The following is a 14,865-nucleotide window of genomic DNA, read 5'->3' on the forward strand; positions in this document are numbered from 1 at the left end:
ACATAAAAACTCTAAGATAGAGTGATTTGTCCATTTAAATCAACCCCGTACTATATTTTCTCAAGTACCCTTATGTCATTATGTTGTGCTACACTAAAATAACTCGAAGATATTCTTAATAAAATGTGATTTTATCTGCTTTGGATCAAGCTTACACGATTTTTTCATTTAAGGTCTCACAAGTCACACCATTAATACATACGCAACTTTCTTTTCTTTTTAACTACCAATATAGAATTTTGTTCACGCATGACCTAACAACTTCTCATGTCATATTCAATTTTGCTTGCACCTAAGTCAAACTCTGGTACTCCAACTTGGAATGTCATTATCTTGATTATTTTCTTGTCCTAACTATCTTCACTATAAATCCATTTGGTGCAAAGCTCCTTAAAAAAACATCATAAAACAAACATGGCACTTAGTATGAATATACTTCATCTAACTCATTTTTTCATGTTTTTTCTGTTCACATTTCTTTACACACTAAATATCAGCTTCATTTCTTGTCACAATAATCTTAATGTTAGTTGTATAAAAATAGAGAAGGAAGCTCTACTTAATCTCAAGAAAGGTCTTATCGATCCTTCGAGTAGGCTTTCTTCTTGGATTGGAGATGAATGTTGTAAATGGGAAGGCATTGTGTGTCATAAAAAAACAAGAAATGTAATCAAGATCAAGCTACGTAACACTTTTAATCGCGTTGATGATGTAGGTGATGGATATCAAAGTTATGAACTTGGTGGTGTAATTAGTCCTTCTTTGCTTGACTTAAAGTCATTAAGGTATCTTGATTTGAGTTCAAACAACTTTGGAGGGAATCAAATTCCAAAGTTCTTTGGATCTTTTCGAAAATTGAGATACCTTAATTTGTCGAATGCTGGTTTTGGTGGACCTGTTCCTCCTCACATTGGAAATCTTTCAAGATTGCATTTTCTTGATCTTAGTAGTTACTCAATTAATGAACCATTTGCTAACAACTTGAAATGGCTCATTGGACTTCAATCTTTGAAGTATCTTAATTTAGGTAGTGTGGATTTGTCTAAGGTGAAGAACCATTGGCTTCAGTCTGTCGATATGATTCCTTCCCTTCTAGAGTTGCATTTGCCACAATGCATGCTTTCAAATCTTCCGTTGTCTTTTGAGTTCTTCAATCTCTCTTCACTGTTAGTCCTTGATCTCTCGAACAATGGGTTCAGCTCATTATTCCCATCTTGGTTATCTAAGCTTGGAAAACTTGCTTATCTTGATTTGAACTCGAATGTTCTTCGAGGTGCTATTCCAATTGAACTTGCAAACATGACTTCACTCCAGACACTTGACTTATATGGGAATTCTTTCCTGGAGGGTCAGTTGCATGAGCAACTGGGAAATCTGTGCAACCTAAGAGAATTGGATCTTTCTCTAAACAATTTCACAGGCGATATAACCAAATTCATCGATGGTCTTTCTAGGTGCAACGAAAGCAAGCTAGAGAGGCTGAACTTGGGATATAATGCTGGATTGGGTGGAACTCTTCCACATTCTATCGGATTCTTGAAAAATCTCAAGTATATTGAGTTATGGAAGAATTCATTTGTTGGTATGATCCCTGATTCGATTGGAAATTTGTCATCATTGGAGTATTTGATCCTTGTATGGAACCAAATGAGTGGACAAATTCCAGTCACTTTAGGGAAACTTTCAAAGTTGGTTGTCCTAGACCTTTTTGAAAATAATTGGTGGGGTGTCATCACAGAAGCTCACTTCACAAACTTGACTAGTTTGAAGGAGTTGTATATATCCTCAAACTCATTACCTCCTAGTCCTCCTTTGGTTGCAAACGTTGACACTGAGTGGATTCCTCCTTTTAGTCTCCAGTATCTCAAGTTCAGGTCATGTCGATTTGGTCCTAAATTTCCTATGTGGATCAGACATTTTACTGAATTGCAAACTTTAACGTTCAGGCGTGCTGGATTTTCAGATACTCTCCCTGATTGGTTGTGGGAAATGAACTGGGAACTTGAAGAACTGGATTTTGGTTATAATCAACTTAAGGGCAGAGTGCCTACTACTCTAAAATTTAAGCCTGGTTCCACTGTCTATTTAATGTCTAACCTTTTTGAAGGTCCAATTCCATCTTGGTCCTCAAATGTAGCCTCGATAAGCCTGAGTAACAATTCATTTTCAGGACCTGTTCCTTTTGATATTGGCTACAGATATCCAGATTTGACTGACTTGGATCTTTCTCAAAACTCTCTCAATGGAACCATTCCCTTGTCCATTAGCAAAATCACCAACTTGGTAACTTTGGTTCTCTCGAATAATCATCTTACCGGAGAAATCCCTGATTTTTGGGATGAAGTACCAATTTTGTACACATTAGACCTGTCAAACAACAGTTTTATTGGCCGCGTCCCAAGCACCCTAAGTACTCTTAATTCCCTCAGATTCTTAATGCTAAGTAACAATCATCTTTCTGGGGAGTTCCCTCTTGGTTTCCAAAATTTCTCTTCAATGATCACTCTTGATCTTGGAAACAACCAATTTTCAGGAGAACTTCCTTCCTGGATAGGAGAAAAGATGCCAGTGTTGTTGGCCTTGAGCCTTCAATCGAACATGTTCAAAGGAGAGATTCCAAGGGAATTCTGCAACATGACATCACTTCATTTTATAGATGTTGGTTCCAACAATCTCTCTGGAAAAATCCCGTCTTGTTTTGGGAATCTGAAGGGCATGACTTTGGATCCAGAATCTCAACGTTATGAAGGTCAATTGAACGTATTCTCCAAGGGGAGAGATCTCTTATACAAGGATAATCTTTATCTTGTGAATGGCATAATCCTTTCAGGCAACCATTTAACTGGTGAGCTACCAGAAGAATTGACAAATCTTTCCAGGATGAATACCCTGAATTTGTCCATGAATCATTTGAGTGGAAAGATCCCTGAAGAAATTGAGAGGTTGAGACAATTGGAAACTCTTGATCTCTCTAGGAATGAGATTCATGGCACCATCCCAGCAGGCATGACAAGCTTAACATTACTGACTCACTTGAATCTCTCGCACAATCACTTGTCAGGTAGAGTTCCCACAGCTAACCAATTTAACACCTTCAATGACCCTTCGATATACACGGGCAATCCTGATCTCTGTGGAGATCCATTGCAAAACAAATGCAAGGATGAAACAGAAGAAGAACCTGATCTTCATCAGGATCCTCCTTATCATTCTTCTCCTAGTGAATTTGGAGAAATGGGGTTCTTTGTCAGTATCGGAGTAGGATTTGTTGTGGGATTCTGGGGAGTATGCGCGATTCTAATAATAAAAAGTTCATGGAGGCATGCCTATTTTCAGTTTGTTGGTTATTTGGGAGATAAGTTTTTTGTCATTTTCATTCTGCCTTGCGCTAGTTGGAGGAGATCCAGAAGCTAGGAAATTAAAGTATGCATATCTAGTACCACTAATAATCAATGAATATGTGCAATATAACGTGTTTAAGTTTTATTGTTTCTTACTGATCACCTTTCTGTTATTTCTATTGATCAATGCTAGATGAATCAAAGAAATAGTGTAGTGAAGTCTTCATTACTAAATTCTCTAATTTAAACTGAAAAAACTGAATAATCATTTCTGAATAGGTCATGATGAAAAGGAAAAATAAAGAAGGAATTGATAGAACTATGCAACAATGAGGTTGGCTTAGAAAATAAACAAATGAAGCTATAAAAGGAGGACCAGTTAGCAGTTTTGTAAAGACTAAACTTAATCTTCATTAAACATTTTGATGTTCATATATACACTTGCTTGTGTTAACAGACATTTTGTTTAACTGTTAGATACATTAGGCTCTACTCTTTGAAGAATGCCAATTTCTTCCGCATTTCCAGTTGAGAGAGTGGAATCAGTAAGCGTACCATCAGTTAGGCTTTGAGTTTGCCAGAAGTGACTTCTCGTTGATCTGAATCCTGAACCGCTTGTTGACATCCCTGGATCAGAAAGGACATCCTGAACAAGAGTTTGGCCTTGGAGCATGCTTACCACTTGAGACATTATTGGTCTAAGTGTTGGAGCTGCATTAGTGCATAAAAGGGCAACATTCAGTAACACAATTGCTTCTTGTGATGAGTAGTCAGAACCCAAGTCTGGATCAACCAATTCCAATATACTCCCGCGCTCTTGCAAAACATAAGCCTAATCAAAACAGAAAATGAAGAACAGTTAATGTACTAAAAAAGTATGACATGTTCATTTGCCAAAGCCAATTTTAAAGTACTTTGGCTCTAAATGTACAAGTTGATGCAGGGGAAGATTAATAAGATGCTATTAGCATTACTCGGAATGTTGATAAAATGTTCTCTGGTTGAGATGAAACTAGAAGGGGAAGTGATTTAAGGATGATGGAAGCCCAGATATTTGGTCGAATAGAGAGAAGTAGTGAAATTCCCAGCTTTTGGGATTACATTGGGTTTATTGTTGTAGAGAGAAATATTAAAATTACCCAGTCAAGAAGATAAACACAATCTTCCGTTGGCCTATAATTTGTATTGCTTTTCCCACTAATAATCTCCAATGCAACAACTCCATAGCTGTAAATATCTGCTTTGCTAGTTAAGTAGCCTCGCATCGCATATTCTGGAGCCATGTAACCCCTGTACCACCAAATACCAAAGATGTTCCAACTTATTAGATCTTGGTTTCCTCATCATTAATACAGTTACTTGCTAATTACAGAGAATTCTGATACAAACAATCTTCACATTTCTTAAAATTTGAAGTAGCAAGAAAATATTTTCTTGAAAGTTCACCTATAGCTATGTTGAATTGCAAAATGTAAAATTATGACCGAAGTGAGACGTTGAGGTGCTAATAATTAGCAAACACCAATGAGTTACAAATATGGTAAGGAAAGAGAGGTGGTTTTACTGTTCTACAAAGACTGTTTAATATCTAGAAAAGTTAAGTTTCTTTAGGCAGGTAATAAGTTCTTGGCTTGCTTTACTTTTGGCATATTATACCTGCAAAGTTACTTTCGGATGAGAACAGTACCACGAGTGTTTCAAGATAAATGAGTGGATTAAATGTTGAGCCATTTTCTATGGAACATATCAACCAAATGTTGTTGCTAATGGGATCGGAACAAGAGGAACTAGTTTCATAATACTTACACAGTTCCTGCAATCCTGGTACTAATGTGGGTAGTATCATCCTCATGTAGTTTTGCCAAGCCAAAATCAGATATTTTTGGATTGAAGTCCTTGTCAAGCAAAATATTACTGGTCTTGATGTCTCTGTGGACTATCTTCAGGCTCGACTCCTCATGGAGATATGCTAAACCTCTTGCAATTCCTAGGCAAATTTTTTTCCGAGTAGACCAGTCTAATTTCATTTTGCCAATTGGACCTTTGCCTGTAAGAGAAAGACAAACAAAAAGAAAAAGTTGTATATACCAGCTCAGTTAGATAAACAATGTCAAGTGCATAAGCAGCAGACATAATTTGATTGATCGGAGTTAGGAAGTATTTACCAAAAAGAACACGAGATACACAGTTATTTTCCATGTACTCATAGACTAGCAATAATTGGTTTCCTTGAATGCAGCATCCATAAAGCTTTACAAGATTTGGATGTTGTACAGCAGAGATCATCCCTATTTCATTCAAAAATTCTCGAGTTCCTTGTTTTGACTTTGCAGAAAGTTGCTTCACCGCAATTACTGTTCCATCAGATAATAGACCCTGTGTACAAAAGTCATGATTCAAAACTCTATTCAGACTTCTGCAGCTTATGATCAGCAAGTAAGATTATAATAGATTGAATCCTATGTCGCGAAGATAAGAAATCTCCATCTTAGTTGAATGGAAAAAGATCAGTAAATTACTCCACTTCTCAGGGATATATAAACACATATGGTAATAGCGCATTTCCTGTGCAGTCTCCTCATTACAGGCGAAAATTCACACTTCCTTTGAAGGTTTATGAAATTTAAGATTTTAGTCTTTCATTTTCTCTCTTAAGAGGCATCTGCACTATGCCATTATGATCCTTCTCATGCTAATATAATGACATTTGTAGTTATGTGTTTGATTTAAAATAGACAAGGAAAAGATGATTACCTTATAAACTGAACCAAAACCACCTTCCCCTATCTTGTTTGCTGGGTCAAAATTCTTTGTCGCGGCTTTGATCTGTCTGAGAGTAAATAGTCCAGCTTGTAGATCCAGTCCTTTAAGTTCTGTTCAAGAGGAAAAGTATCTCAGTGGAAGCTAATGGCTATAACACTATGTTTCTTCAAGGTTCATATAAACTTTGGTCAAGTGCTTCAGACCATTAATGATTTTTGAAAGCCTAAAATGAATAAATGATTGATGAGATGAACAAGCAAGTCAATAGAACGTAAAGCATAACTTCAAGTATTTGAGCTGATATAATTTGGTATGAACTGAAATACTGGCTAGAAAGTAATTATGTAGTTTAGCATTTAACTTGAGAACATTATTGCTGACTCATAGGTCAAATAAATGGATACTAAACTTTCAAAAGTAAAATACTTGTAGTTATTACCTCTATCAGTAGATACATTTTCGCCTAGACAGCCTCTCTTGTACAAGATACCAATAATCAGAAGGACAAGAAATACTGATCCAGCGATTATGCCGGCAATTATGCCAACATTAATTTTACTCTTTTGATCTGCAGGCAGATGAGCAGGCAGACGAGCAGGCAGAGGAGGGGGAAAATCTGCACGGAAAGGAAAAAATAATATGACATCTCAAAACTTGTGATGATTTTAGCAAGCTTTAATTGACTTGCATATGCAATTTGAAATATTTTCCTTTGAAGTCTTAGTATAAATCTTGATGCTTCCACTACCAGACAGGATTAAGGAACTGAACTGGGGACACTATAAGTGGTCTCCCCACTGTATTCGAAATGCATCATGAAATTTAAGGGTATATGAAGTTTCTTAGGTTCTGATACACATTAACTTCCTGAAAGAATATGTTGACAGCGGTTTTAGATGCATAATGAATCAGTAGGAATAGAATTTATAACATCAAGATGGTTAACAAAACTTATTAAGCCTTGGTATGTAGAGTCATTTGGTCTCGGAAAGGTTTTTTAAGGACTAGTACATCAGAATAATGTCCTATGTTCCCTATGGCATTCATTAAAGAAGAATTGAGCATACAACTGTAAGCAAGACAGATATAAACTTGAAGAGAGTAAAGGAACATACTATTAACAACTGATATAGCTGAAATTAGAGGACCATAAACCCCTCTAAATGGAATTCCTGTAGTCCCTCTTCCTGCCCAGTAAAAATGTATCTTCAGCGTGTGGCTTGTCACATTCACAGTGAACGTCTTCACAATGGGCTTACCAGGCCCACCAGCCTCTTTTGCAATGTTAAAATCCTTCAACACCAAATTTTCCTGTCTCAAGAAGATTATACACTGGTGGCAGCAAACATGAAATTCACACACATTTCACTTTCTCCCAGAGCATGAATTTACCTGCAAGTAGACATCAAATATACGCTCTCCAAGGCTGTTGAATGAAGTATCATTTGTGAATATTATCTCCGCAAAATGGAGCTTGACAGTGTAGTTTCCATTCATTAGACATTGTCCATAATATGTGAGGGAGAGGGGAGATATACGTGCAGTAGTGTATAGTTCCAGTTCAGGGGCCTTGACATTTTGCAGGGCAGAGACATTGGTATTGATATAGACATCAGACTCAATGTCGTTGTCCATAAAATTTCCTGTACTGCTAAACGCCCAGTTATGTCTTGAATAATACATAGAAGCACCTCTGGGTTCTAAATCAGCTTCATAGTTTGTGTATTTTGTACCATTCTTGATGGTTACCTCTTTGCCTCCACAATTAATGTGCATAGAATATTGTTCTGCAAACCAGTAGACAAGGGCACTCTTAACAAGAATTCAGCAGAAAATCACAATGGACAGATCAGAAGACAGCAGTCAGTCCCAAACTCTTAAATTGTATTATTTGTTGTTACTAGGAGTCAGATATGACACCTGGACCTAACTCAATCCCAAAAGCTAGCTCATGAGGGGAGGATTGCCCAAGTCAATATAAGCAGACTACCAATCCATTCCCCAACCAATGTAGGACTCTAACCCACTCTAACAGGGGTGAGACTATGTACACACCGCCCTCCCCATACCCCACTTGTGGGATTACTCTAGCTATGTTGTTGTTGTTTATATTTTCTGCCACTAGCTGACCTCACACTACAAGTACACCTATTTATGTGACAGGAGACAGATTTTGTTGTGCTATCAATTACAGAAATGGACACATAATAGTTTACTTACGCCGATCTATTGGCTCAGAACAAGGGAAATTCTGCTTCAGGCAAGGATGAATTTTGTTTCTGCAACACAGAAAACAAAAGAAAAAGTTGTTAAGAGTGCTAAAAAGGTTTTCTATGGTAGGTAAGAGTTCACTCTTAGTTATAGGTGAACTCAAGGAACAATAGTTTCCTCTGTAAGATCAGTGCAACAGATAAATTTATTATAGGCACATTAGTCTTACGATTCTTGTCCCAATGCAGAATAGCTCTCCACCAAGTTTCTGAATAAATCGTCTTGATGTTAGAAAATTATCACAAACAAATAAGTCAAATGAAGAAAAACAATTTTATCAAACAACTTACTGATTTCCACGGGGACATTCAAAAGGTGAGGTTTCCCATGTAAAATTGTTATTTGAAACATCTCTGTGAAGCAAAATAGTCAACAAAATTAGACTAGAAGTTTAGCAAGTCCATAATATTAATAATTTTTTGAAGCTTAGAGATGATCATTTAAGAGCATGTAGGTCAGTAAGCGAAAACTTTTAAGAGCAATCAAGTTTTTTGCACATTTATACTCCATACATCTCAATTTATGTGATGTTGGTTGAGTTGGCACGGAGTTTAAGAAAGAAAGAAATACTTTTAAAACTTGTGGTCTAAAACAGGTCATCGATGTTTGTGAGCATTTTAAAGTTAACATTGTTACTAAATATGGAAATGTGTTATTCTTTTGGGACCGACTAAAAAGGGGAGTACGAATTAAGTTGCGAAAACACATACATGTTCTTGTTTCTGTTTAAAATCCATCCAGGAACAAGTCCAGTAAGTTTGTTTGCTGTCAAATATCTGCAAAGTACCAGAAGAATAAGAGAAAAGAAAAAAACAGAAGCCTAATATTGATAAGCATCTGGCTACAAAGAAATAAAGATATCTCAAGAATATCCACTTACATAAAATCTACTTTGGATAGGTGTACAAAAGTTGATGGAATCTCACCAGACAGGCTGTTAAAACTAAGGTCCCTAAAATCACAAAGCAGATAATAGTAAGTTCCATGGCAAAACAAATTTCAGCTAAAAAAGATTCAAAATCTTGACGGATGTGTATATACTATATAGCATGAAAACAGAAAAGGTATCAACATGCAGGAAAACTGAACCAAAAAAAAAAAGTGATTGAATTTTTTTCAAACTTACAGTGTCTTCAATTTCTTCATTTCCCCAATATATTCAGGCATTTCTCCATGAATAAAGCAATTTCTTAGTACTCTGCATTGCACGAGAGGAATTCAGAATCTTTGATCAGAAATTGATTCCGAAATCGAAATGAAATGTCCTTCAAGCAGTCCATTAAAGGAAGAGAAGGTAAAGAAACTCACAGTATTTTTATGGATTCTAGGTTATCTAATGGTGGAAAACCAGATTTTCCACCTTTTAGATCACTGATCCTTCTGAAATTCATGAAAGAAAAAAATAACAAATTAGTTTACTTCTCAAAGCAACCACAAATGACATCAAAAAGGAGTTTCACATTGGCTTACAAATCAATTAAACTTGTCAGGAAAGATATAGAGGAAGGAATGGGACCCTCAAGAGAACAGCCTTGTATATGCCTGCAAAAATTATAGTATAATTGGAGGTTCATGAGATCACAGCAATAACTGTAAATATGCAGGAAAAATTGGGGTATAAACTTCTAATATTCCAGAAAGAGGCTGTTTCCATGAGTTCGAGCCGTGGAAACAGCCTGTTATAGAAATGCAGGCTTAAGCTGGTACAATAGATCCTGTGGTCCGACTCTTCCCTGGACCCGCGCATAGAGGGAGCTTAGTGCACCGGGAAGCCCTTTTTTTTAAAGCTAGAAACTAGACTTCATCTACTGAAGTCTGAAAAGTAAAGAAAAAAGAAAGCTTACAGTTTCTCAATTTTTGTCCAGCTGCTGATAAATTTTGGTATCTTTCCAGTAAAATTGTTGTCGTTTATCCTCCTAATATATCGCCAAAGTTAATTATGTGATCATCCATCACAATTCACAAGGGACAGAAGGAATGACCAAATGAGAAAGAGTTTAAAACTGTGAACTCACATATCAGTTAAGTTGGTTAGCTTGGCTAGTGTGGCTGGCAAAGCTCCAGTTAATTTATTTGATGATAGCACGCTGAGAATTAAGGCACAGATGCATTAAACAACGTGAAACAAATAAAGATTTCCAGAACAAAATTAAAATAGGAAAAAGAGAATTACAGTTTTTCCATATGAACCAAGTTGCCGATTTCTGGAGGTATTGTTCCTGAAAATTTGTTTCCTTCAATGCTCCTGTATTGAAAGTCATAGAAGAGGTATTTTATTTCTCATGGAATCAAATATAGGTGATCAAAAGTTCTTGTCAGAGCAGCAGCTAGCTTCTGAAATAAAATGCCTTGGGAAAAGAGAAATTTGTTTTGATATGTTTTACTTGAGCCGAGGTCTTTCACAAACAGCCTCTCTACCTCTGCGAGAAAGAAATAAGTTCTGCGTACACTCTAGCTTCCCCAAACCCCACCTGCGAGATTTCACTAGGTATGTTGTTGTTGCAGACATACATGACCTATAGAGATCTTTGTTCCGCACTTTCATAATATGATTCTCACTTCAGTACCAAATTACAGTATAATATATATGTTGAATCAATGGATCTCCATATTGAATTGGTAAATGACTTAAGTTTAACATTTTTATCAGGTTACCAATTAGTGTTTATCATAGAGATTTTACTTGTAATTACTTATACAGTCAGCGAATAGAACTTAAACTCGATTGTGTAAATACTTTATGCAGTCATAAATAAAACTTAAACTCAATAGTAAAACAGATTAAGTGCAAGTATACAACACTAAAAATGACTAGTAGGCATCAGAAGAGATTTGATCTTACAGGTTCCTAAGCGTCGTAATTCGGGTGAGAACTTTTGGAAATGGACCAGACAAGTGGTTTCCCATGAAAGAACTGCACATTCAAATAACAAGTGTTTTCATGTCAAATAGCTTATTCTAAACCAGAAGAGAAAATTTAAACACTAATGAAGAATAGTTTAGGTGAGAAATAGTATGTACAGGTCAAGCAAGCGTAGTGATGCCCATTGAAATGGGATTGAACCATTGAGATAATTGCGACTGAGGTCCCTGCATAATCATCATACTAGTTGGATTAGTGCAGCTCCTAAGTTTTCAACATAGTAATATCAGGTGCTTCAGTCTATTGAGTGAATAATGCTGTAACAAGGACTTACAAGTGCTTAAGATGGCGAAGTTGCGCGAATTCTGGTGGAATATTTGCTGAAAGATTCTGTGCTTTCAAAGCTCTGTGGCATATTTAGTGTTAGTTTTTGACAACTTCATTGCACTACATGCAAGTTCAACATAAACAGGAAGTATACAATGTTGGTTTGCTTGGTTATTTGAAGAAAGAGCTTAACTTCATTACACTAACTGTTCAAAAGATAATTAGTACTTTTCAAGATAACTAGAAACTAGAAACAAACTAATTACAGGTAATTATACATAACAAAATTGAATTAGTAACCTGAATTATAAGACATGTAATTTGTTACAACAAGTATTTTTTTAAAATTATCTTGTAGAATTTTTTTGAAAGTGAAATGTCTTTTGAGTTTTGAAATACTTTACAAAAATAATGTTTATGTTCATGGGTCCACACTCCACAGACACCTCATTACAGGCTTACAGCTGGGCTTCCATATAAGAAGTTGACTCAATTTTCAGTCAACTCATAGATAGTGTTACTTAAAGTCCACACATTTCATTTCCTATTCACACACTAATCAGTTCAAACTTGTAAAAAGTCTCAACCTTTCAAACTAGTAAAAAGAAAAGCTTTAATCTTTTCTCTTTCAAAGAAGCTACTTAAAACTGCAGATTCAATTGTTGCTGCTTTAAAAAAAATCAAATCTTCACCTCTATGCTACTTAGACTCTTCAAAAATGTAGTCAAGTGCGTGACAGATCCTCCAAAAAAAGTGCATTTTTGGATGAGTCGGTGCTGCTACATTTTCGGTGAGTCCGAAGAGCATAGTTTCAATTTAATAGGGAACAGACTAAAACATACATGGAGGTGATATGGCAGGTGGAATTGTTGTTAAAAGAGCAATCACAAGCAACAGAGCTCTCAAATCCTTTAACAGTAATAGCAGTACTCCAATTTCCTTCTCCACTACAAGGATCTTTGTTAAAATCCCAATCTCTTTTCCCAAACTTTTTTGCAATCACTTTCAAGGCTTTCACTGCACATCAAGAACATGAACATATGGGTAATTGAAAAAACCAAGCAGCAGACTTCAATGAACAGAAAGCTTCAAACTTTTTCTGATATTTTCCAAGAAAATGAAACATATGAGTAATTCATACTCCCTCCATTTCAATTTGCTTGTCCTATTTTGACTCGACACAAAGTTTAAAAGAACAAAGTACACTTTTTAATCTTATGATCTTCAATTAAAGATATGTCAAATGTACCAAAATGTTTTTTAATATTGTGCTCTTAAACATGTCACGTGTAACTGGAAAGTTAGAAATTAAAAAGTTCCTAAAAAAAGTAAATTGAGAGTCACTTTTAGACATTGAAATTGAGAAAGTAAAAACTAAAAATTAAGCAGCAAACTTCAATGAACAGAAAGTTTCAAACTTTTTCTGATATTTTCCAAGAAAATGAACATAGCAGACTTCACTGAACAGAAAGTTCAAAACTTTTTCTGACATTTTCGAAGAAAATGAAACATGGGTAATTGAAAAAACTAAACAACAGACTTCACTGAACAGAAAGTTCCAAACTTTTTCAATTTTCCAACAAACTGAACATATGGGTAATTGAAAAAACTAAGCAGCAAACTTCAAAATACAAAAAGTTTGAAACTTTTTCTGACATTTTCCAAGAAAACAAAATGGGAACATGTAGAAACTGAAAAAGATTACTATGGGGTTACCTTCTTCTTGTGGGAGCTTAGATTTTGAAGTTGCTGCTAAAACTGTGAAGAAAACAAGAAAAAGAAAAAAGAAGAAGGATTGAAGAAACAAAATCTTCATTATGCTTATTTCAAGCTACAATTAGATTGTACAAAATACAGTACAAAAATCCTTAAGAGTTTCAGCTCTTCAATCACTCCCTTATTGGCATTTTGTTATAGTATAGTAATAATAATAATAGAGAAGAGAAAATTGAAGATTGAGTTATATTTCATTATAGAATCTTTTTTTATTTATAGGATTGAATTGCTGTGCTGAATGCTGATGGGGCAGGGGCAATTTTTTACTGCCTTCGTCTCAATTTACGTGACACATTTCGAATTTTGAAATTGTTTAGCTCTCGAAAAATAAAATACATTATATAAATTAGGATAGAAGGAATATTTTTATGAAATATGTCACATAAATTGAAATAGAGGATAAAATATGTCGCGTAAATTGGGACAAAGAAAATATTATTTTTTGTAAGAGATAAGAAAAATAATTTGAACTAAGGGGATTGGATGGTAGTGACTAGTACACTATTTTCTTGGATCTTTTCATTATAATATTACAAATTTTCTAAGATTTTTTTTTTCTTTCTTACTTGTGATGTTTTTAATATTTTATTCAGATTCTTAAAACACTTGACACTAAAATTTGGGCACTTACACTAAAGATGACATACGTTTACACTATTGAAAACTCATTTCACTAAGCTAAGACTGTTTGTTTTTATTAAAATTTAATTCTTTGGTTATAAGTAATGATAGTGGATAATGGTGGGCGAAGATAACCCGATGTTGTGAATAGAGTAGTGATGAATTATTATTTTTAATATGTATAACCTATTAATAGATATTTTAATTATATTACAATTTTGTTATAAATTGTGATCATTTAAATCTATTTAGATTTATCAAATAATTGTAAATTAAAAAATAAATATATTTAATAATTGAAATTCAAATCTAAAAATAAACCGACTTAATGACTAATACTACGTAATTTTATTCATAAGTGATTTTCGAAAAAGAAAATACTTTTAAAGAGTAGTTGTTTATATCAATCAATTTGAAAAAAAATATTTATCAATATTTTAGCAGTAATTTATTTTTGGCTAACGTTCCAAAAATGCTCACAAAGAATTTTGTTACTACTACAAAATATTTACTTTTTTTCTAAAAGCTAAATCAAACACCAAAATTCTCTAAAAAATAAATATTTGTTAATTATTTTGAGTGTTTTTGAATTTCGAGAAACTTGGTCAAACATACTATCAACTCTTTACGGTAAAGAGCACAAATTATTGAAATAAACTCTTCACATTTACTAATTCTTTTCTTCTTTTTTACTTGTTAAAATAATATTTAAGTTTTCGAAACAGTAAAATCTTGCCATATATACCCATATATCTTCATATTAAAATTAAAGTAGATGACATATCGTTAAATTTTACTTTTAAAACTTAAATGTATCTGTGTGGACTAGAATTAAGATTAAGATGTTACAAATTTAGACACGGGACTAATTAGGAGTAGGTTATTACTTTTGGATGGTGATAT

At 34.6% G+C, this 14,865-nt stretch overlaps 2 protein-coding genes across 2 annotated transcripts; one reads left to right on the forward strand and one right to left on the reverse strand.

Annotated features, from left to right (window-relative positions):
• The first annotated feature begins 414 nt into the window (after positions 1-414).
• On the forward strand, positions 415-3,414 carry LOC125876105 (receptor-like protein EIX1). Its single transcript, XM_049557221.1, has one exon. The coding sequence runs from the start codon at positions 415-417 to the stop codon at positions 3,412-3,414; it is 3,000 nt and encodes a 999-aa protein (XP_049413178.1).
• A 293-nt stretch (positions 3,415-3,707) lies between these two features.
• On the reverse strand, positions 3,708-13,478 carry LOC125875932 (probable LRR receptor-like serine/threonine-protein kinase At1g07650). The gene is made up of 24 exons (XM_049557000.1): positions 13,282-13,478; positions 12,408-12,582; positions 11,573-11,644; positions 11,397-11,465; positions 11,218-11,289; positions 10,549-10,620; positions 10,391-10,462; positions 10,220-10,291; positions 9,846-9,917; positions 9,684-9,755; positions 9,502-9,573; positions 9,256-9,327; positions 9,086-9,151; positions 8,666-8,728; positions 8,545-8,583; positions 8,325-8,383; positions 7,497-7,891; positions 7,220-7,415; positions 6,544-6,720; positions 6,096-6,214; positions 5,507-5,717; positions 5,148-5,388; positions 4,481-4,631; positions 3,708-4,173 (listed from the first exon to the last, which is right to left on the reverse strand). The coding sequence occupies exons 1-24, from the start codon at positions 13,379-13,381 to the stop codon at positions 3,808-3,810; spliced, it is 3,075 nt and encodes a 1,024-aa protein (XP_049412957.1). The 5' UTR covers positions 13,382-13,478; the 3' UTR covers positions 3,708-3,807.
• Between the last annotated feature and the right edge of the window lie 1,387 nt (positions 13,479-14,865).

This window comes from Solanum stenotomum, chromosome 9 (genome assembly GCF_019186545.1).
Source record: "Solanum stenotomum isolate F172 chromosome 9, ASM1918654v1, whole genome shotgun sequence".
Taxonomy (NCBI): domain Eukaryota; kingdom Viridiplantae; phylum Streptophyta; class Magnoliopsida; order Solanales; family Solanaceae; genus Solanum; species Solanum stenotomum.

Bases quoted from the DNA above. Each gene is read 5' to 3' on its own strand.
- LOC125875932 (XM_049557000.1), bottom strand. From the start codon at position 13,381: ATGAAGATTTTGTTTCTTCAATCCTTCTTCTTTTTTCTTTTTCTTGTT. The intron at 9,918-10,219 runs GTAAGCTTTCTT...TAATTTTTGCAG, and splicing joins TGGACAAAAATTGAGAAACT to GCATATACAAGGCTGTTCTC. The intron at 5,389-5,506 runs GTAAATACTTCC...TTTCTCTTACAG, and splicing joins TGTATCTCGTGTTCTTTTTG to GCAAAGGTCCAATTGGCAAA.
- LOC125876105 (XM_049557221.1), top strand. From the start codon at position 415: ATGGCACTTAGTATGAATATACTTCATCTAACTCATTTTTTCATGTTT.